Source organism: Mus musculus, chromosome 10 (assembly GCF_000001635.26).
Source record: "Mus musculus strain C57BL/6J chromosome 10, GRCm38.p6 C57BL/6J".
In the NCBI taxonomy this organism is placed as follows: domain Eukaryota; kingdom Metazoa; phylum Chordata; class Mammalia; order Rodentia; family Muridae; genus Mus; species Mus musculus.
The window spans coordinates 129,839,143-129,861,192 of NC_000076.6; the positions used below are offsets into that span (position 1 = coordinate 129,839,143).

The 22,050-nt window shown below is 36.7% G+C and overlaps 2 protein-coding genes across 2 annotated transcripts; one reads left to right on the top strand and one right to left on the bottom strand.

The window, feature by feature from the left end:
- Window positions 1-2,965: 2,965 nt before the first annotated feature.
- On the bottom strand, window positions 2,966-3,898 carry Olfr812 (olfactory receptor 812). The gene has a single exon (NM_146795.1). The coding sequence runs from the start codon at window positions 3,896-3,898 to the stop codon at window positions 2,966-2,968; it is 933 nt and encodes a 310-aa protein (NP_667006.1).
- Window positions 3,899-17,377: 13,479 nt separating this feature from the next.
- Olfr813 (olfactory receptor 813) lies at window positions 17,378-18,310 on the top strand. The gene has a single exon (NM_207147.1). It carries the CDS (start codon window positions 17,378-17,380, stop codon window positions 18,308-18,310), a length of 933 nt encoding a protein of 310 aa, NP_997030.1.
- Window positions 18,311-22,050: the final 3,740 nt, after the last annotated feature.

Consider the following 22,050-nt stretch of genomic DNA (forward strand, 5'->3'; position numbering starts at 1 on the left):
TCAGGCTGAAGATTTGTTTCTAGTGCTGCCTGTAGAGATGGATTTATAGAAATAGACTGCTGAAGTTTCATTTTATTGTGCAATATTTGCTTTATCCATCTACTGTGATTGAAGGTTTTGCTGGAATATTGGTCTGGGCTGGCTGGCATCTGGGACATCTTAGAGTTTGTAGCATATTTGTCCAGGCCCTTTTGGCTTTTAGAGTCTCCCTTCAGAAGTCAAGTTTATTCTTATAGATATGCTTTTGGGTTTTTACCTTTAGCTTTTTAATATTTTTCCTTTGTTATATGCATTTAGTATTTTGATTATTATGTGTGGAGTGGTTCTTCTTTTCTGGCCCAGTCAATTTGGTGTTTTGTATGCCTCTTGTATATTGATAAGCACCTTCTATTTTAGGTTAGGTTAAACTTCTTCCATGATGCTGCTGAATATATTTTCTGTGAGTTTGACCTGTTTTTGTTTGTTTTTTTTTTTCCTCACTTCTCTATTCTTACTATTTGTAGACTTGGTTTTTGCATAGTGTCCCAGATTTTTGGGATTTTGTTTTTTTATTTTAACATTTTCTTTGATTGAGTTATCTATCCATCTTTCTATTTTGTCTTCAACATGTGAGATTTTCTCTTCCATTTTTGAACTCTGTTAGTGAGACTTATCTCTGAACCTTTTATTTGACTTCCTAAAACTTTCTTTTATAGTTTTAACTCAGTTTGGGTTTCCTTTAGTGATTCTGTTTCTACTTTCATGTCTTTAACTGTTTTCCTAATTTCTTGTACTGTTTGTTTTTATTTTCATAGAGTTTACTGAGAGATTTATTTACTTATTTTTATCTTCCTTAAGGAACTTGAGTATATTCTTAATAACTATTTTGAAATTTATGTCTTTGTTACAGGTAAATTGCACATCTCAGGAACTACTACAGTAGATTTGTTGGGTTCTTTTGGATAAATACTCTCGTGAGTATTAATGATTACATTTTTGTACTGGTATAGGATTCAGGTTTGTAATGTTTGGGTTTCTAGGTGCTGACATCTGTACTTGTCTTTGTTGTATGAATGTTTCATGCTTTGGTTGACATTTTCCCTCTGTGTCTTAGGACAATTTGGTGGTTATGTATTTCTCGATAGAGAATTGTTCATGGATATTAATTTGTGTGGCAATGAGGAGCTACTAGGATTCTAAGCATTAGGTGCTGACAAGAAGGAATAAGGATGGGCTATAAGTGAGGTGGAGATGAGATGGTCCACAGGAAGGAGGAGTTCTAGATCTGCAAGGTGGTTTGTAGAAGTCTCCAGGGAGTGGTAGGTACTAGAGAAGAAGAACAAGTCCTGCAAATGGTCTGCTATAGACCTGGGAATAAGATTAGAGAATTTACAATAGAGGACAGAAAGGAGAATAAAGATCATTTTCCTGTTCCATAGGGAATTTAGGATTTCTAAATATGTTTTGGGAAATGCTCAAACCACAATCTTTAAGTCTAATTTCTGAGACATTCTACTGGCAATTTTCAGAGGTCCCTTCTACTCTGCTTCAGAAGGGGTTGACTCTAAAAACCTGTTGTAAGCAATGTAAACAAAGTGAGCCCTAATTATCAGCTGATGTCCTAAAAGGAGTATCAAAATGTGGAATATGCCCTATTTGAAGTTTTCAAACTTACTCACCAGAGAAAATTTAATAAGCTTCTTTGCCTTGAGAATGGAATCCCCAATATTTAATGGAACCTTTTTTAAAATTAGAACTTGCTTCCTAATAAGTAGGTGTTCATTTTTCTCTATAATGACAAAAAGAAAGACAGAAGCTTTTATGAACTGAAGTCTGTTCTCACACATTGAGAATTATTCATTTTTGTTGGTTGAGTGTTCAGGAAATGAATTTGGCAAACTATTGAGATAGAGGAAAATTTGATATGAGAAAAAGCATAATGGCCACAAAGATCAGAACATATGCATGGAGGGGAACTGAAACACATTCAGCTACAGAAACCAAAGAATAGACATACACTGCCTCTGTTCTGTTTCTTTCTTATGAAAGTTTAGAAAGGTGAGATGAATTTATAGTTACCAAAAACTGCTAATTGGAAAGAGGTCATGTCACAAAGTGACAAAGGGTATAATTTACTGTGGTGACCTCTTCTTACACATGGATGTGTGCATATTTCCAATGTATTGGTTTAAAATAATTTTACATTATTGTTGTAAAATGAATAATTAATTTATGAACATTTACATAATACAAATTAATTAAGAGATTTGAATTTACAAATTTTATTTGATAGTTAGAAATTTCTCCATATCAGCATATTAATGAATAATGAATAAAATTGTATTGGTTGACTACCATCTCCAACATTTAAAATTATAAACCAATATAATTATTAGCATAGAACTCATACTTTGTTTTCAGCAAATATCATTTAATTTATCTAACAAAACTCCATATTCTCAGCAGAATCACAATTATTTGGCATCTTTTATGTAACTCACCACAGCATTCTTAAATATTTTCTTTATTCCGTTTCCAGGCTTCATCATGAGTAAAGTTTCTATCCTGGTATGTTACATTCATCATTCAAATTACCAAAGTCTCACCATGCTCTGACAATTTCAATTACTTGACATTATATTATTTTCTATCAGAGTCTCTTACAATGTCAATAAGTAATATAGGTTAATTAACTTGTTAAATATAGCAAGTTTCTGTTGAATAAATATTCAAAACAAAAAATATGAGAAGATAATATATCTGTATGTATAAAATTTAGGATTCTGATTGAAGAAGACTTTCTCATTCCCCACAAAGGAAAATGTGCTGGAATAAAAGACAATATAAGCATCTACAGAGGACAATGTTAACATGACTTAAGCACTCAGTGAGTGAAATGGCTCAGATCACAACCAATGCAATTGAGAAAAGCTGTCATTTAATCATTGATGTTTTAACAGCACGTTGTTTATGTCTAAGCCTTGTCTCACTGCTTTGTACAAAATCTATGAAGCATATGTTTGAAAGCATCCTTCACCTGCTGGTTCCTTAGGGTGTAAATGAAAGGGTTTAGCAAGGGAGCCACGGAGGTGTTGAGCACAGCTACACCTTTATTTAAAGTCACTCTCTCTTTCGCTGATGTTTTAACATACATGAAAATACAACTTCCATAAGTAATGGAGACAACAACCATGTGTGAGGAGCAGGTGGAAAAGGCCTTTCTCCGTTGCTGAGCTGAAGGGAACTTTAGGATGGTTTTGATGATGAGTGTGTAGGAAAGGATAACTAAGATCAAAGTGATGATAAGTGTCATAATAGCTAAGACAAAAGTCATCAATTCTATTAACTGTGTGTCTGTACAAGACAGCTGCAGGACAGGAGAAGGGTCACAAAGAAAATGGTCCATTGCTCCAGAAGTACAGAAATCCAGTTTGAGCCCCAAGAGCAAAGGAGGGAAGATGATTAAGAATCCAGTTACCCAGGAGCTGAGGACCAGTAGATGGCACACTTTGCTATTCATGATGATGGGGTAATGCAGTGGTCTGCAGATGGCTACATAGCGATCATAGGACATGGCAGCCAGGAGGTAGAACTCTGTGGACCCTAGTAGGAATACAAAAAATAATTGAGCTGCACAAGCATTGTAGGAAATTGTTCTATCTCCTGAGAGAATGCTTATCAGGAACCTGGGAATGCACACTGTGGTGAATGCAATTTCTATGAAGGAGAAATTCCGGAGGAAGAAATACATAGGAGTCTTGAGGTGGGGATCCAACAGGGTGAGGAGGATGATCGTTAAGTTCCCCATCATGCTCAAAATGTAATTGAAAAACAGAAACAGGAAAATCAGAATTTGTAGCTGAGGGTCATCTGTCAGTCCAAGTAAAATGAACTCTAACTCTCCTGACTGGTTCTTCATTTCTTGTTTGTTCCTGCAAACCTATAGAAAATATAAAAATTATATCACATCTAGGAAAAATTATTTTTCCTTTTCTGCCATAAAATTCTACTTTCATAGCAATGTGCAATTATTTTAGACATCAGTATACATGTCCTTCTATGAACATGTGCTTTAACACAATTGTATTCAAGAACTCAGATTCAACTAATATACAGAACTGAGTCAACCCTACTGTTCTGTTAATAGAAGTATGTTTTTCATTTGAAATATAGTTTCAGTTTCATGAATTTTCATCTGTGTTTATCTTTCAAATACATTTTAAAGTGCATATTCAATATTTAACATTGCTTAATTTCATTAAAATCTCATTATTTGGCCCTTGAGATAGAAAATGATCTTACCAAATTGTGTTATTCACAATGGCTCCAATAACTACCAGTCCTCTCCTATTGGATAGCATTGTACATATAATAGAAAAAGAAATTTCTCACACATAATCATTATAACAAAGGAAATTCCATAATAGGTTCATTTAACCAGCCAGCACAGTGAAGAACATAGTGTGACCAGGTATTTCAAAAATAATTGGAAAAACTAGAAGGACTCCAAATCCTAGGGTGTGTCATTAGTGACATTTTCTGTGAGAAACACTGCAAGTGCTGTATAGTTTCTTATTGCTGACTTCTAATTCAAACCATGACTGAATGGGGAGAAAAGATGGGTCAAGAAAAATAACTGATACAGTTAGAATTGTGATATTTCAGAAACACATGCCCAACCACTTCATTTCTAAAAGTTGTATATGTTGTAAATATATCATCTGCATCTCGCGGTAATTATAGATTTCTTTTAAATCTTGCAATAAGGATTTAAGCCTGTGGATATAACCAGTATTTATTATCCTTTGTGTGCCTAATTGGCAAATGCATAAAAACCAGATAATGCATATTATTTCCATACAATGTGTTAGAGTTGAAATGTATAGACAGTGCAAAAGGACTTGATATGTTAAAAGCAAGAGCAAACAAGAAGCACAAAGTTAGATGTGTGGGGAAGGAGAATGGATCTGAGAGGAGGTGGGAACAGGCCTGTTGTAGCCCATCTCAATTCACCTTGACAAATTCTCAAAGAACTAATTAAAAATACCTCAACTAAAAATGAAAATATGTTAACTTGAATATACAAACACCTTTAACAAAATAATATTATTGAAATATCAGGCCACTTTGAAATTAATAGAAATAATTGTTTTTTCTGAGAACTATATATATAAAAATACACTTATTTTTATTCTCCATACATTGCAGGGGGCAAGTAGCTTTAAATATTACAGAATAAATTCAGAATAAATTCAGAATAGTATTAAAATATTAAAAGATATATTGAGACAGGTGGTGAAATGAACAAGATTGTTTTCATATCTTTGAAATTTCCGTTGCATCAAGACTTTAGACAGGGTTGGAAAAAAATCTTACTAAAAGTCAAGTTACACATTTCTTCTAATAAGATTTAGAAAACCATCCAAATAAAATCTCTTCCTGGGTTACATAAACTTTAAAAAAAAAAAAAGATTCAAAGTTGAAATTTAATGGATGCTATGTAAGATCATGTCTATTACAAGAAACTTTTCAAATATTTTAACTTCTTTTTTTCCAATTTTAATAAATAATTTCTTCATTTACATTTCAAATGCTATCGAGAAAGTCCCCTATACCCTCCCTCCACCCCTGCCCTGCTCCCCTACCCACCCATTCCCACTTCTTGGCCCTGGTGTTCCCCTGTACTGGGGCATATAAAGTTTGCAAGACCAAGGGGCCTCTCTTCCCAATGAACTTCAAATGCAAATGATTTTGTTTAGAAGCAGAGCAAATAAAATACAAAGTGGCAAAAAGAAAAAAAAGAAAAAAGGAAAAAGAAAAAGAAAAAGAAAAAGAAAAAGAAAAGGAAAAAAAAAAGCAAATTCAGGAAGTCTTCCCAATGACAGGAGATTTTAGTGGATCATATCTGATACAAATAAAAGGAACTGATGGGGTAGGTGTATCTCTGACTTTTTTTGCCTGCTTTTGAGACATTTTTCTTTTTATTGGGTTGTTGTGTCCAGTCTCTATATGTGAGCTTTCAACTTTTCTTATTGTATCTTATTTTGTCATGTTTAGTTGTTGTCTCTTTTAGTCTAGATCTTTTTCTGAAGGGAAATTTGATGGTGAGTACATCTAGAGAAGAGAGTAGGTAAGAAGGAGCTGGGAGGGGAGGGAGGATAATATGTGGTTGGGATGTATTATATGAGAAAAGAAATGTACTATACCTTAAAAAGTTGTTACAGCATACTATTAAAAAGGAAATTGAAATATTAGTTTATAATCTAGACAGATAAATCTGAGTAAATCAAAGGACAGTAATAGTTCAAAAGTGTTTTTTTTAAAGTCTGTATTTCCCTTTATTTATCATTTCTGATAAGTCATAAAACTATGCTATGAAAAATACTGTCCATAGGTGCATGTTAGAGGGCTGTGAAACATTACAAATGTTCTTGTTTACAGAAGGCTTCCCAATGACAACATGGGTAGAAATACACCATCATGAAAGATAATTCCATTGCACAAAAACACTGACCTGCACTTCCTCCACAACGACATTTACCGTGGATTTTTATGGTTTAAAAAGTCTCTACAGAATAAAATGATACAAGTTAATGAATGCAATTATTTTCAGTTTGTTCAATGAAATGTTAGATTATTAAAATTTCAAGGTTTCTTTCCTTGTTACATCGTGATTATATTGACTACTAATGTTACACAATTATCCACAAATCAAATATAAATGGTAAAACACACTAAACCTTTTACTGTTCAGCAGCCTTCCAATAGGCTCTCTTCCCAGACTTGAGCAGTCTTTCTGTACTTCAAAACAGGTCATCATCCCTCTGCATAGAAAGCACAGATGATCTGCCCTTCTGCACATGCACCTCATTCTAGCACAAAATACATGCTGAATAAATATTCTCTTAGAAATACATTTGACTAATTTATCTCACATTTATATGAAAGCCTACCACATCACTCTCAATTTCACAGTTTACTGCAGTTCAAGTGTTATAAACATTGATGAATGTGACGAAGTGTTATGTGAAAATCAATCTCATGAGACTATGGAGGATTCTATTTTTGTCTACTGTCTACAGGAAATTCTCATAACAACAAGAATTCTCAGGGTAACTGAGAATCATAAACACATTTCCTAAGGGATTGTTAAATCCTGTGATGCAGAAGTTCTTTTTATAAAAGTAAACCTTAACCAGGCATGTACATGCACACATGTTCAGACACATGTTAACAGCTTTAAATTTTTCAACATTGCTTTCAGAGTATTGATAACAGATTGCTATAAAATATGAATATTACTATATATCCACACTTGAAAGTATGGTTATAAAAATCTGTGTTCACTTCAAGTGGTTATGAAAAGTAAAAAGATAGGGTGAAAAAAGAGTCAAGTGTCTTGTTATTCATCAATTTTTAATTAACTAACTTATTTATTTATTTATTCATTTTACAACCCAGTATCAGACTCTCTCTCTTCCCAGTACCCTCTCACACAGTTCATCATCCATCACCCCATCTCCTTCTCCTTTGAGAAGGGCGATCCTCCCCAGGATCATCCCTTCCCCCCTTCACTCTAGCACATCAAGTCACTTCTGGATTAGACAGATCCTCTCTCACTGAGAGCAGACAAGGTGGCCCAGCAAGGGGAACAGGATTCACAAGCAGGTAACAGATTCAGGGACAGACCTCATTCAGTTATTGGGGATTTGCGGGAAGACCAAGCTGCACTTCTGCTACCTATGTGCAGAGGTCCTAGGTCCAGACCATGCTTACTTTTTGGTGGCTTAGTCTCTGGGATCCCACAAGGGTCCAGGTTAGTTGACTCTGTTGGTCTTTCTAGGGAGTCCCTTTTTCTTTGGGTCCCTCAATCCTTTTCCTAACTCTTCCACAAGACTTCCGTAGTTCCATCTAATGTTTGGCTGTGGGTCTCTATTTGTTTCCGTTGGCTGCTAGGTAGACCCTCTCAAAGAATCCTTAAGCTATGCTCTGTTCTGCAAGCATAACAGAGTATCAATAATAGTGTCAGAGATTGGTTCTTGCCTGCTATGCCCACTCCAGTAAAGTCTGCTTGACAGGCTGAAAGGCCTGAAAGAACTCATGAGGCAAAGAGTTTCAAGGAAACTATGCCTCCTGGAACCTTGGCATTCCCATAGACAGTATACTCAAACCCTGTCCTGTTAGTCTGGTGTATTGATCCACCACGTGCTCTCTTTCAGTATTGTTTTATTATAAGTACCAGTGTTCCAATGGTTCATAGAAAATCCTTGAAGCCGACAGAGAGCTTAAAATTCAGTAAGAATGTTACCTATTCAGTAACATTCAAATTCACTTCTAGTAGAGACAGTGAAAATAATCAGGCATTAGAAAGAACAGAGCTAGAAAAGCTCAGGGCTAATCTGCATAGTAATTACTTAGGACAATAGCCCAGTCACACTCAAACACAGGAATACACAATAGCCTAGGGTTTGGTGCAGGTCTCTTCACCAGGCCCAGAGAAATAACATAATCATGTATTTACTTAAGAACCCCTGGTGGTGGGTTTAACAATAGACTAACATTACATTAGAGCATTCACCTGGCTCCAGTATTTAGCTGATCTTTTGAATTAAGTGGTAAACGCGGCTGGCCTGGTTCCCACAACCTTTTGATATATGCATTCTTTTTGTTTTGTGTCACTGTAACTTGGTGGATGTGTTCGCCTGGTTTTTCTTTGCCTAAAATCATGTAGGTGTGTGAATTCATTTTTGGGTCTTTTATTCGATTCCATTGATCAACATGTCTAGTACCAATATCATTCAGTTTTTACTATTGCTATATAGAACAGCTTGAAGTCAGGAATGATGATACCTCCAGAAGTTCTTTTATTCTATAGGATTGTTTTAGTTATCCTGTGGTTTTTGATTTTCCATATGTACTTGATCATGGTGGATCATGTCTTTCATGTGTTCTTATATTCAATTAGCAAGTATTTTATTATTTTTGCATCAATGTTCATAAAGGAAATTGCTCTGAAATTCTCTTTCCTTGTTGAATCATTGTTTATGTGACTGTGGCCTCATAGAATGAGTTTGGCAACATTCCTTCTGTTTCTGTTTTGTGGAATAGTCGGAGGGTTAATGAAATTAACTCTACTTCAAAAGTAGATTTCTGCACTAAAACCATCTGGCTCTGGACTTTTTTTTAGTTGGGAGACTTTTAATGATTGCTTCTAATTTTTTAAAGTTTACATGTCGGTTTGGATAGTTTACCTGATCTTGAGTTAACTTTTGTAATTGGTATCTGTCTAGAAAATCATCCATTTCATTAGATTTTTCAATTTTGTAGAGTACAGGCTTTTGAACTAAGACCTAATGATTCATTAAATTTTCCCAGCCTGTCATTATGTCTCCTTTTCATTTCTGATTTTGTTAATTTGGGTTAATTTGGGTATTGTCTCTCTGCCTTAGTGAAACTAACTAGTTTCACTAAGGGTTTTTCTATCTTGTTGATTTTCTCAAAGAACCAGCTATTGGTATTGTTGATTCTTTGCATTTTTCTCCTTTTTTTTTAAATATTGATTTCAACCCCCACTTTTTAGTATTTCCTGAAGTCTACCCCTCTCGGATGTGTTTGCTACTTTTTGTTCTAGAGCTTTCAGGTGTTCTTTTAAATCGCTAGTATGAGAACTCTCCTATTTCCTTTTGAAGGCATTTAGTGTGTTAATGAAAGGAAATAAAACTGTAATTCATGTAATGTATGTTAAATAGCCCAAAGAGTTGTTTCTGAGCTTTGAAACCTGGGGCTGAGAACATAGCAGAACAGACCAGGACATGCCCGGGCAAGCCCATCGCCTCCCTAGCTCCCACCCCTCTGACCTAAGTTAAATGTTACAGGCTGCTGATGTTTAAATGGACCAATCATGTGAAACCGCGCCAATTCCTCCCCCAGCCCCACTCCTTTTCTATAAAAACCCCTAGCTTCCAAGCCTCGTGGTCGAATCCACTGTCTCCTGTTATGTGAGATACGTTTCGACCCGGAGCTCTGCCATTAAAAAACCTCTTGTTGTTACATCAAGGTGTTGTGTTCTATTCGTGATTCTTGGGTGCACGCCTAATCGGGAGCTGAGTGGGGGGTTTCCCCACTGAGTTCTTTCATTATCAACTTTCCTCTTAGTACTACTTTCATTGTGTCCCAAAAGTTTGGGTATGTTGTACCCTCATTTTCATTCAATTATAAAAAGACTTTATGCCAGGAGCCTGTCTGGCTTAGAATGGTTTGAATTGGGAAAAGCATTGGATTTGGAGGTAGCTTTAAAGACTGATGGTCTCTGGATGCACTTTTAAAGACCATGGTCTCAGAGGTAGCTTTAAAGACTGATGGTTTCCAGACATATGTAGTAGAAAATTATTAATACAATCCAGGCACAGCATTTCTTTTCACTTTAGACAATTTATTTTCCTGGATGAAAGACACACATAGACTTTTTATTTTTAAATATGCCTTAAGCATCACAATAGCTGGGCAACTGCCAACCATTCATGCTGTTAGAATCCACTTTCATACCAACAACTCTGAGTTACTCCTTACTAATTTCTGTGTTTTATCTGGACTGCTCTCAATGTCAAACAGGCATTCCTCTGGACCACATTCTCTTGTCCCCTAGCCCATGGCGACTCTCCTTTCTCCTCTCCTACTTGTTCTTTTCTATCCTATGGCAGCTTCTCTCTTCTCCTCCTCTGCTCCTTCCTCTAAGCCCACTAAAACTCAACCCTACCTATCTTGCTTGCTGATAATTTCTAAAAATTCCTAATAACATTCCCGCTTATTCTGTAGTTAAAAATGGCTTGGCTGACTAACACCTGTTGCCTAGCATCAGGGAATTAAGTAAATAATTTATTGTAAAACTCCCTTCTCTGTCTAGTCAGCTAGAAGCCTCTCTGGCTAGGCTGGTTAACTTTTTGTGAACCAGAAAAGAAGGAAAGGAAAAGCATTAAAATGTTTATACAGGCAAATATTCACAGACACATATACATTCATTCACACATTTATATTTTCTTTCACACTCTCCTTGATATTTTTGTTTGGCCCAACCACCTGTTTAATACACTCCAAAAGTATTCATGTATGCTTACATATATACATGTACATACATATAAACATATAGACAAATGGATATATACATTTAGATGTATGGGTAGATGGAAGGATGGGGCAGAGCTCCCCAAGCCAAACCATCCAACAAATAGCTGTATTCTTTTCTCTGGCTTTTTTATGCCTTCTTAGATAAAAAGTACTTTAGAAAATTACCTCAGAGATAAAATGTTATATAATATGGGAGTTCCAGAAGAATGGTAATATTAAGTTCAAGAAAGTGTTTCATTCTAATATACTCATTTTAAGTTCAAGTAATAGTTTTGCATGGCCTTGCCTTTTCACAGTGTATACCTATGCGTTTATCCTTGGATTTAAATGTTTTCCCTTGAGCACAAATTTGTTCTAAGGCTATTTATCTTTTTAGTGTGATTATGAACGCTCATTATATTCATTATTATGCAGCCTTTGCTTACTATAATGGGAAGTGGGCCCATTATATGCTTGATTTTAACTTTAGTAGATCTTTCTAACAAAACAACTAAGAAAATATCTTAAAACATTTTTTCTAAAATTTTTAATCAAATCAGAAATTCTATAGAATCATTAAATTATCTAAACAGCATTCATTCATAAAAAATATAAATTCATCTTTATGTCGACTTGCAGGAAATCTGACCAATAGGGTGGGCTAAAGCCCAGGGATTGTTATATTCAATTAATAATAGTAGAAAAGGCATATCAGCTGAAAGAAGCAACTCTGAGTTGAAGTCTCTTTGAGACCCTGACATCAAGCTCAACCATTACAGACCAAGCAACAATTGTGGGTCACCTGCAGGAAACCCACCAATTAGCTTTAGGGTATCCTAGATGGTTCCTGACATCTTTAGTTTCTTTCTTTATTTCTTCCCTGACTATTGAGTTAGAGAGTTGTTCAGTTTCCATGAGTATGTATGCTTTCTTTAGTTTCTGTTCTTACTGAAATCCAGCTTTAATCCATGGCGATATGAAAAGATGCATGGCTGTAGCAGAGGATGGCCTAGTCGGCCATCAATGGGAGGAGAGGCCCTTGGTTTTGCGAAGATCATATTCCCCAGTACAGAGGAATGCCAGGGCCAGGAAGCAGGAGTTGCTAGGTTGGGGAGCAGGGCCGGGGAAGGGTATAGGGGACTTTGGGGATAGCATTTGAAATGTAAATGAAGAAAATATCTAATAAAAATGCCTTAAAATTTAAAAAGAAAGAAAGAGAGAGAGAGAGAGAGAGAGAGAGAGAGAGAGAGAGAGGGAGGGACGGAAGGAGGGAGGAAGGAAGGAAGGAAGGAAGGAAGGAAGGAAGGAAGGAAGGAAGAAGAAAAGATGCATGGGGTTATTTCAGTCTTCTTGTATGTGTTGAGGCTTGTTTTGTGATCATTTTATGGTTAATTTTGGAGAAGATTCCATGAGGTGCTGAGTACATTCTTCTGTATTTGGGTGAAATGTTCTATAGGTATTTGTTAGGTTCACTTAAACCTATCATAACCTCCATTAATTTCATTATTTCTTTGTTTAGTTTCCATCTTGATGACCTGCCCATTTGTGAGAATGGGTTGTTGAATTCTCCCATTACTAATTAGGTTTTTTTTCCAAAGTCTGATAGAATTCTGCACTAAACCCATCAGGTCCTGGGCTTTTTTGGTTGGAAAGCTTTTAAAATGGCTGCTTCTCTTTCTTTAGAGGTTACAGGACTGTTTAGATGGTTTATCTGATCCTGATTTAATTTTGGTATTTGGTATCTCTCTAAAATATTGTCCATTTTATCCAGATTTTCCAGTTTTGTTAAGTATGGGCTTTTGTAGTAGGATCTGGTGATTATTTGAATTTCCTTGGTTTCTGTTGTTATGTCTCCCTTTTCAATTCTGATTTTGTTAATTTGGATACTGTTTCTGTGTTCTCTGGTTAGTCTGGCTAAAGGTTTATCTTGTTTATTTTCTCAAAGGACTAGCTCCTGGTTTTGTTGATTCTCTGTATAGGTCATTTTGTTTCTACTTGGTTGATTTTAGCTCTGAGTTTGATTATTTCTTACTGTCTACTCCTCTTGGGTGAGATTGCTTCTTTTTGTTCTAGAGCTTTCAGATGTGCTGTCAAGCTGCTAGTGTATGCTCTCTCCAGTTTCTTTTTGGAGGCACTCAGAGCTGTGAGTTTTCCTTTTAGCATTGCTTTCATTGTGTTCCATAAGTTTGGATATGTTGTGCCTTCATTTTCATTAAATTCTAAAAAGTCTTTAATTTCTGTTACCTCCTTCCAGCCTAGCAAGGCTGACTGTGACCATCTGCCACTTAGGCAGAGCCACCTGCTGTGCTGCTTCTCATCACTCTCCTTTGATGTGCCACTACCTGCTACCTGCCTGAGGCCAAACCAGTTCTCCAAGATCTACTGGAGTTAGCTTGGAACTGTGATTTTCCTGGGTTCCTACTAAAAGGCTGATCTGACAACTTCAAAGGAACTTTGTGTGACTGGGAATGGGCCTCCCCTCTTCTTTATAAAGCGTGTTTGCCTACATTAAAGTTGAGTCTTGATCAGAATACAGTCTTGACTCCATTTCTCTGTTTACCCGCCTAGATTCCCTCTTTTCTTTCAGTTCCAAGATGCATTCCAGGCTTGAACCCAGACATGAGAGCTGCAGGCCAGCCCCAACAAATTTCTTTCTTTCATAATTTCTTCCTTGACCAAGTTATCATTGAGTAGAGCATTGTTTAGCTTCCATGTGTATGTGGGCTTTTTGTTGTTTATATTGTTATTGAAAACCAGCCATAGTCTGTGGTGATCTGATAAGATGCATGGGATTATTTCAACCTTCTTGTATCTGTTGAGACCTGTTTTGTGACCCATAATATGGCCAATTTTTGAATTCTCAACCAAGGAATATCTAGTGGCTGAGAAACACTTAAAGAAATTAAGCAGCAATTAAAAACAATGACTTCATGAAATTCACAGACAAATGGATGGAACTAGGAAATATCATCCTGAGTGTGGTAACCCAGACACAAAAGAACACACATGCTATATACTCACTAATACGTAGATATTAGCCCAAAAGCTCACAATGCCCATGATACAACCCACAGGCCATATGGAGCATAGAGAGAAGGAAGATCGGGATGCACTGAGGGAGGGAAAAGATGATTGTGGGAGGGAGAGGGGGATCTGGGAAGGAGAAAGAAGGGGGAGAAAATAAGGGGAACAGTATCAGGAAATGGAGGAGATGTGAGAGAGGTACAGAGGGTCAGGGAATGGAACAAATATACCTAGCAGGGGGGATGAGGAATTGAGGATAACCACTGGAGGGTACCAGAAACCAGGGAAACCTGAGGTTCTCGGGACCCAACAGGGATGATTGAACCTGTTGCCACCACCTCCAGTAGATAGGCATGACCCCTGGTTGAGGGATGAAACCACCCACCCATCTCAAAGGTTTTGTTTTGTTTTGTTCTTGTTTTTTTTTTTTGTTTGTTTGTTTGTTTGTTTGTTTTTTGTTTTTTTCCCCCAGACATGTTCCTGTCCAAAGAATGAACAGGGACAAAAACATAGAACAGAAATTGGAGGGCCAACTGGGGAACTGGGTCTGCAGACACCAAACTCAACACTGTTGCCATGGTCAAGAGATGCTTCTGGACAGGACCCAAGTGTGGCAGTTCCTGGGGAGGTGTAGCCAGTAACTGACCAAAGCAGAGGGGGATTCTTGGAGCCAACTATCAGGCTGAACTTAGGGAACCTGGTGGGGGAGCTGGCAGAAGAACTGGAGGAGCAGAGGGGGATTGCAGTTCCATTGGAAGAACAATATAGATTGACCTGACCACCCAGGTTCTCCCATAGACTAGACCACCAACAAAGGAGTGGACCTGGAGGGATCCATAGCTCCAGATTCATATGTAGCAGACAATGGCCTTGCCCGACAGCAATGGGAGGGGAGAACCTTGATCCCTGGGAGGTTTTATGCCCCAGAGTAGTAGGATGGTGGAGCAGTGGGGAGGCAGAGTGTGGGTGGGTAGGAGAGCACTCTCATACAGGCAAAAGGGAGGGTGCAGTAGTGTGATAGGGAGTGGTGGAGGGGTAACTAAGAAGTAGAATATCGTGGGATGGGGAGTTGGTGAGAGGGTAACTGGGAAGTTGGATATCATTTGACATGTAAATGAATGGAATGGTTAATGGTAATAAAAGAAAAACATTTAAAAATTAAAAAAACATGGAGTAAAGCCAAACCAAACCAAAACAAAAAGAAGAAAGTAGTTTTTGTCAAGATAAATAAAACCTAAAGGTATCTGATTTTGAGGGAACTCAAAATATGTATCATGTTCTTTTAAAATGTCAGATCAAAAGAAGACTGAAAGGATCTTAAAATATATTATTTACCAATTCTAAATTAAAAATAAAACATTTTCAGTTAATACACATGTAAAAGTAGCTATGTCAAAACTGTGGTGAAATATATTGAACAAGACAATAGTAATGCCTATGATCATAGGTTTTGGTTGGAGAAGGTAGGGGGATAAGAAATTCAAGCCAATCTTTGCCTACATAGCAGGTTCAAGGCCAGATGTATTTTATTACTAGACTTCTATTTCCATGTTTTAAATTGATTTTTCCTTGTGTTGAGGATAATACATATTTTGTGTCACTATGCCACAATTGTCCTCCACCCCCAAAATGGAGTCCCAGGCTGCCTGTGAAATGGAGTCTGTCAGGACAGGCACAGCCTAAAAAATCCGCTACTGTTTTATAGACTGTGGAGGAACTCAGAATGCCACGTAGTCTATCTCAACACTGTCCTATGAAAGTCAATTGAGAAGATAACTATATTTTGTTATTAGATCTCATCCCTTCAAAAACGCCTAGCTGATTATTTAGAGATAAGTTCTGAAATCTCTTGAGATGTAGGCCACATAATCAACCAATTAAATATTATTGCTGGAAGTAATATTCTACTTGTATATGCTAGTGCCCTGTTATTATTTATCCCACAGCTCATTATACATTTCCATGTTTTTGTAGAATATTTTTGAAATTATGTGGTGCAAATATAGTATAATTGCTGTTTTCTTCCCTAGGGAAATATTAGAATAGTTTGAATAATTTTGTAGCAATTAATCATCTAGAGATGTCTTATTAAGATATTGTAAGGAATATGTCAGATTCCTAGATGTTGGATGGAGAAACATATAAAGATGTTTCACTGCATGAGATTAAGTGTTTGGGGTCCTGAGAGGAGATGCCCAGCTTTGTGGGAGCAGAGACATAAACACATATTTCTCTTTGTGCTACAGGACCAGGGCATGAATATGTTTTAAGAGAACTAAGCATGTCATTGTGTTCCTGATACTTCAAATTGGTAAATATTTTCAAGTTTTTTATAAACAATATTTTAGCTTTACTGTCTTGTTATGCAGTTATATATATATAGCTTGTATAATGAAAGATATGAACTATTAAATGTGGAGAATGTGGCACATTTCCTTAATATTTAAGCATCCATTATTTAGACTGATCAAGTTGTTTGTGTTACTGATATGTCTTTTTAAGATAGTTATAAAGGGCAAATTAAAATATCTGTATATTTCAGTTGTCAATTATGAATTATGGATACATGATATAAAATAAATTATGTTCTTACTGTTTGATGTTTAGCTATATTTCAAAAATGTGCTCAGCAATTATATATATATTTAATATGTTATTAGTCAATACATATATAATATATATCAACTAAAACTATTATGCTAGTTTTATTTCAGAGATCAAGAATGAAATTTAAAATTATAAGGTCTCTAATAATGCAAGGAGACAAAATTTATGGTGGAATCTTTTTAAAAAGAGGAATATTATTTGTTTAAAATAGAAAAATATAGTGACATTTATTGTTCTGTTTAGAAAATACTAATCTAAACTATATTGTTTACTTTTGTACTTTGATGTGTAGACTATTCCTTTACATATTAAGTTGATTGCCAATTTCCATAATAAACAAGTAATTTATTTTATAGGAAAGATGACACAGGAAAAGTATAATGTCCATAACAAAGTATTAAAGAACTTATATTTAGTTTGTACATTTCATAGATTAGTAAAAGTAATAGATAGTGGCATCTTAAGAGATATAATCAAAATGTAGAAAACACAAAATACAGACAGACACACATACAGAGAGAGAGAGACAGAGAGAGAGACAGACAGAGAGAGAGAGAGAGACAGAAAGAGACCTATGCTTGTCTTGTGGCTCATGTTTATATTTCTATGTTTTCTATGTTGATTTATTTTATCAGTTTGATTTCTTGTAGACAAACCATCAGAGATGAGGAACAGAACTTCAGTGACATACTTCATCCTCCTGGGTCTGACAGACGATCCTGAGCTTGAGGTTGTGATTTTCTTTTTTCTGTTTCTCACTTACTTGCTGAGCATTACCGGAAATTTAACCATCATTACTCTCACACTGCTGGATTCCCACCTGAAGACACCCATGTATTTCTTCCTCAGGAATTTCTCCTTCCTAGAAATCTCATTTACTTCTGTCTGTAACCCTAGGTTTTTGGTCAGCATCTTAACTAAGGACAAATCAATCTCCTATAATGCATGTGTTGCCCAACTATTTTTCTTTATCTTCCTTGGCTCAACAGAGTTTTTCCTTCTGGCATCCATGTCCTATGATCGCTATGTGGCTATTTGCAAGCCTCTGCACTATACAACCATCATCAGTAACAAGATCTGCCACCAGCTCATCATCAGCTCCTGGCTGGCTGGTTTCTTGGTAATTTTTCCTCCACTGGCCATGGGTTTAGAGCTAGATTTCTGTGACTCCAACATTATTGACCACTTCACTTGTGACTCTGCTCCTTTGCTGCAAATATCCTGCACAGACACAAGCACCTTGGAGCTCATGAGCTTTATATTAGCTTTGATCACGCTTATGACCACCCTGATGCTGATAATTCTTTCTTACATATGCATTCTCAGAACAATTCTGAAATTTCCCTCAGCCAAACAAAGGGAAAAGGCCTTTTCAACCTGCTCCTCACATATGATTGTTATCTCCATATCCTATGGAAGCTGCATCTTCATGTATGTGAAAACATCTGCCAAGGCTGGAGTTGCTTTAACAAAGGGGGTGGCTATGCTCAACACCTCTGTTGCTCCCATGCTGAATCCTTTTATTTACACTTTAAGGAACCAGCAGGTGAAACAAGCATTTAAGGACCTTGTAAGAAGAAAACTTGCCTCAAAATGATGATCTGATATAACTTACAAATGAAATAAGCAAATACATTTATTATATGACAGTCTGCCTTTAGGCTGGCAATGTTCATAGATTTAAAGCACTTTAGACAAACAAAACTATCTAAACATGTCTTTTTATTAATAGCAAACTAATACCTAACATTTATTTTACTATATGTTTTACCATCTGCGCTATAAAATAGGAAAAGTTTTATTTTAGTCAAATAATCTTATTTACTAAGAGTTTTTCCTTCTGGGGTGTACCCAGTACAACCCCCCATCTTTAAAATATATTTTCAGAGAGCTCTAAGTCTATAATAAAATGAGACCTTGAATCTGTAACCTACTGTCCATGCCTGTCAGAATTTTTCAGTTGACACTGCTTAACCTGCACCAATTATACTGTTTGAGTTTGCTCAGGGGAAGATATCCCAAGAAGATACCTGGAGTAATGGCCTCATCTAGTTATATTTTTTTTATGTTAATGATCTCCAGAGCAAAAGGAAGACTCCAAATATTGGCCATACAAAGTCAATTTTAAGATTTTCCTAAAAAGATTCAGACATAATTTTTCTCAGGAAAAGAGATGAATCATATTGTAGAAAGTTCCCTCCAAAAATGCAACATGCAAAGACCAAAACCCAAAAGTTAGAGAAGGAAGAACAGGGATTGGAGCAATCTGCTCAGCTTTGCTGGAACTGTGTCAAGTAGCAGTGCTGGCTTTATGATTTGCTATTTCCAATGGACGTGGCTGTGCCAATTGAGGAGTATGATATGGGAATTACCAATACATGTAAACAGTATATTAAAAGTATGGAATTCTCAATAAAGAAAAAAATGGAAAGCAAAATAAAACACAATGTTAAAAGGAAAAGGCAGATACAAATATTTGTACTGAACATGAAAAAATTTAAAAGTTATTAAAAGCCACTTAAAATTCAAAATAGAATTTTATTTATGGTGATGATAACAAATTAACAGAAAAAATGTTTATTTTGCAAGCTATTGTCTTTAGAATATTTTCATATTTATTGTGATTTTATTTTTATAATGGATCAAGCAATAAAAAATAAAATACAGTATTAAGAATAATTCTTCAATTGTTATTTTCCCAGGTAGGAAAGAGAAATGAAAGGGATTTGATTCTATTTCAATTAAAATATATTGGAAAAAGAATAATTTCATGCTTGCCAAAATGTTCTAATTACACTTATTACTGAAATAAATGGGTAATAATAGATTTTTTTAAATCTTAAATGATGAAAAAACCTGAGTTTCTGGACTAATCCTCTCTAGAAACTCCCCTTACCAAAGGGCGTGATTTAGTACTTTATATCTGTAATGTGTCTTTGCTAAATCTACTGTCATAATTTCAGGCGTCCTAGTCTAGTTTTGAAAGGTTTGTATATGGTAGTGTGTTGGGGATTGGACTGAGCCACCAAACAGAAGAACTGATAAGGTAGTAGTTCAGAACCCAGGTAAATCTCATAATTGAGAATAGCAGGAGCTATGAACCAGGATTCTTTCCTGAAGCATGTGACCATAACACTCATCTAAGAAGACCATGACAACACAGAACTTCTCCATACTAATGAAGTATCTTAATAGGCTCCACATACTTAGCCAATGAGTTTCTCTTTTAAAAAAATTATTAGATATTTTCTTCATTTACATTTCAAATGCTATCCCGAAAGTCCCCTATACCCCACCACCCCCGGCCCTGCTACCCTACCCACTCACTCCCATTTCTTAGCCCTGGTGTTCCCCTGTACTGGGGCATATAAAGTTTGCAAGACCAAGGGACCTCTCTTCCCAATGATGGCCGACTAGGCCATCTTCTGTTACATATGCAGCTAGAGACATGAGCTCTGGGGATACTGGTTAGTTCATATTGTTGTTCCACCTATAGGGTTGCAGACCCCTTTAGCTCCTTGGGTTCTTTCTCTGGCTCCTCCATTGGAGGCCCTGTGTTCTATCCAATAGATGACTGTGAGCATCCACTTCTGTATTTGACAGGCACTGGCATAGCCTCACAAGAGACAGCTATATCAGGGTCCTTTCAGCAAAATCTTGCTGGCATATTCAATAGTGTCTGGGTTTGGTGGCTGATTATGGGATGGACCCCCGGGTGGGGCAGTCTCTGGATGGTCCATCTTTTCATCTTAGCTCCAAACTTTGTCTCTGTAACTCCTTCCATGGGTATTTTATTCTCTATTCTAGGGAGGAATGAAGTATCCACGTGTTGGTCTTCCTTCTTGATTTTCTTGTGTTTTGCAAATGCCAATGAGCTTTTCTTAATGGGCATCCCTTCCTGAAGAAGGTATTTAATCTCTTGTTCACCTTAATTGGATGTATACATCCACATCCACCATGAGTAGAGCAGTTTGGACAAGCAAGGACTGTCTCCTTCATCAAGAATTGCCACAGGAGAAGGGGAAAGGCATTCACCATTTAGAGCCCCCACCTAAGTCTCTCATAGAAGGTCCTTCTAAACTCCTGGTACTCACTCAGAGCTAAGCTGGATTTCCCTCATCCCTGGGTCATAATAGTGTTCAGCACTCCTGTTCCCAACTCCTCAGGTCTCCAGAAGTGACTAGGTATACAGGATGGGAAACACCGTTCTCAACTCCTCACAGTTCCCAGCAGTGTTTAGGTGTACAGGGGTTTGAGAAAGTTTCAGTCCCAGCCTCTGCTGTTTCTTACCTGAACAAACACATACTGGGACACCTATCTTAGACTGAGTTTTGCCTACCCCGAGTGTCACATGTTGGTGCTTGGGCACTCCAGCAGTGACAGAAAAAAATGTAGCATAATGCTCTAGAGTTTTGCTTCTTCTGAGAGGCACATCGGCAGCATTCTGACACCCCAGAGGAAAGGTGTAAATGCAGATGCTCAGTAGTATGTAAAAAATATTGGAGTTGGACAATGGTGGACCAAATCTTTAACGCCAGAACTTGGGAGGCAGAGACAAGTGAATCTGAGGTAAAGGTCAGCCTGGTCTTGAGTGAGTTCCAGGACAGTCAGACAGTCAGGGAAACAAAAGAGAAACCCTGTCCCCCAAAACCGTGTGAGTGAGTGTGTGTGTGTGTGTGTGTGTGTGTGTGTGTTTCTAAATAAACATTAAAAATAAATAGAAAAAAGAAAAATACAATCTGACCAATTGCAAATGTAGGAAAGACACAGAAGTTCTAAGAATTCTTGCTTAGCTTAGCAGGTATGAAGGGAGGCTTCTGTGCCCAGGACATGTTAATCATTGCTTTTGCAGCTTCTCTTGTTGTTTGTTTTCCATTGTTTTAATTTTTCCTTAAGGTTATAATATAATTACATTTCTCTTTCCCCTTTGCTCCCTCCAAAGCCTTCCATATACCCCTCGCAATTGCCACTTGAGTGTATCTCATTTTCTTACTATTTTTATTGCATGCATCCACGTGTAAGTATATACATATATTCCTAAATATTACCTGCTCAGTACACACAATGTTACTTGTATGTATGTTTTCAGAGATGACCACTTGTCACTAGAAAACAAACTGGTGTACTCTTCCCTGGGGATAACCATCTTTTCTGTATGCAGCTTCTCAGCTGGTCCCTCTGGTACCCAGATCCAACTCCCTTCCTTCTAGTTTTTTGTGTATGTTTGAAACTTTTGTGTTTTTTTTTTTCAATATCCACAATGGCATGTCCTTTGGTATCTGTAGTCATATGATTTTCTACATGGACTCTTTGTTCCCAGAATGATGACTCTGAGAC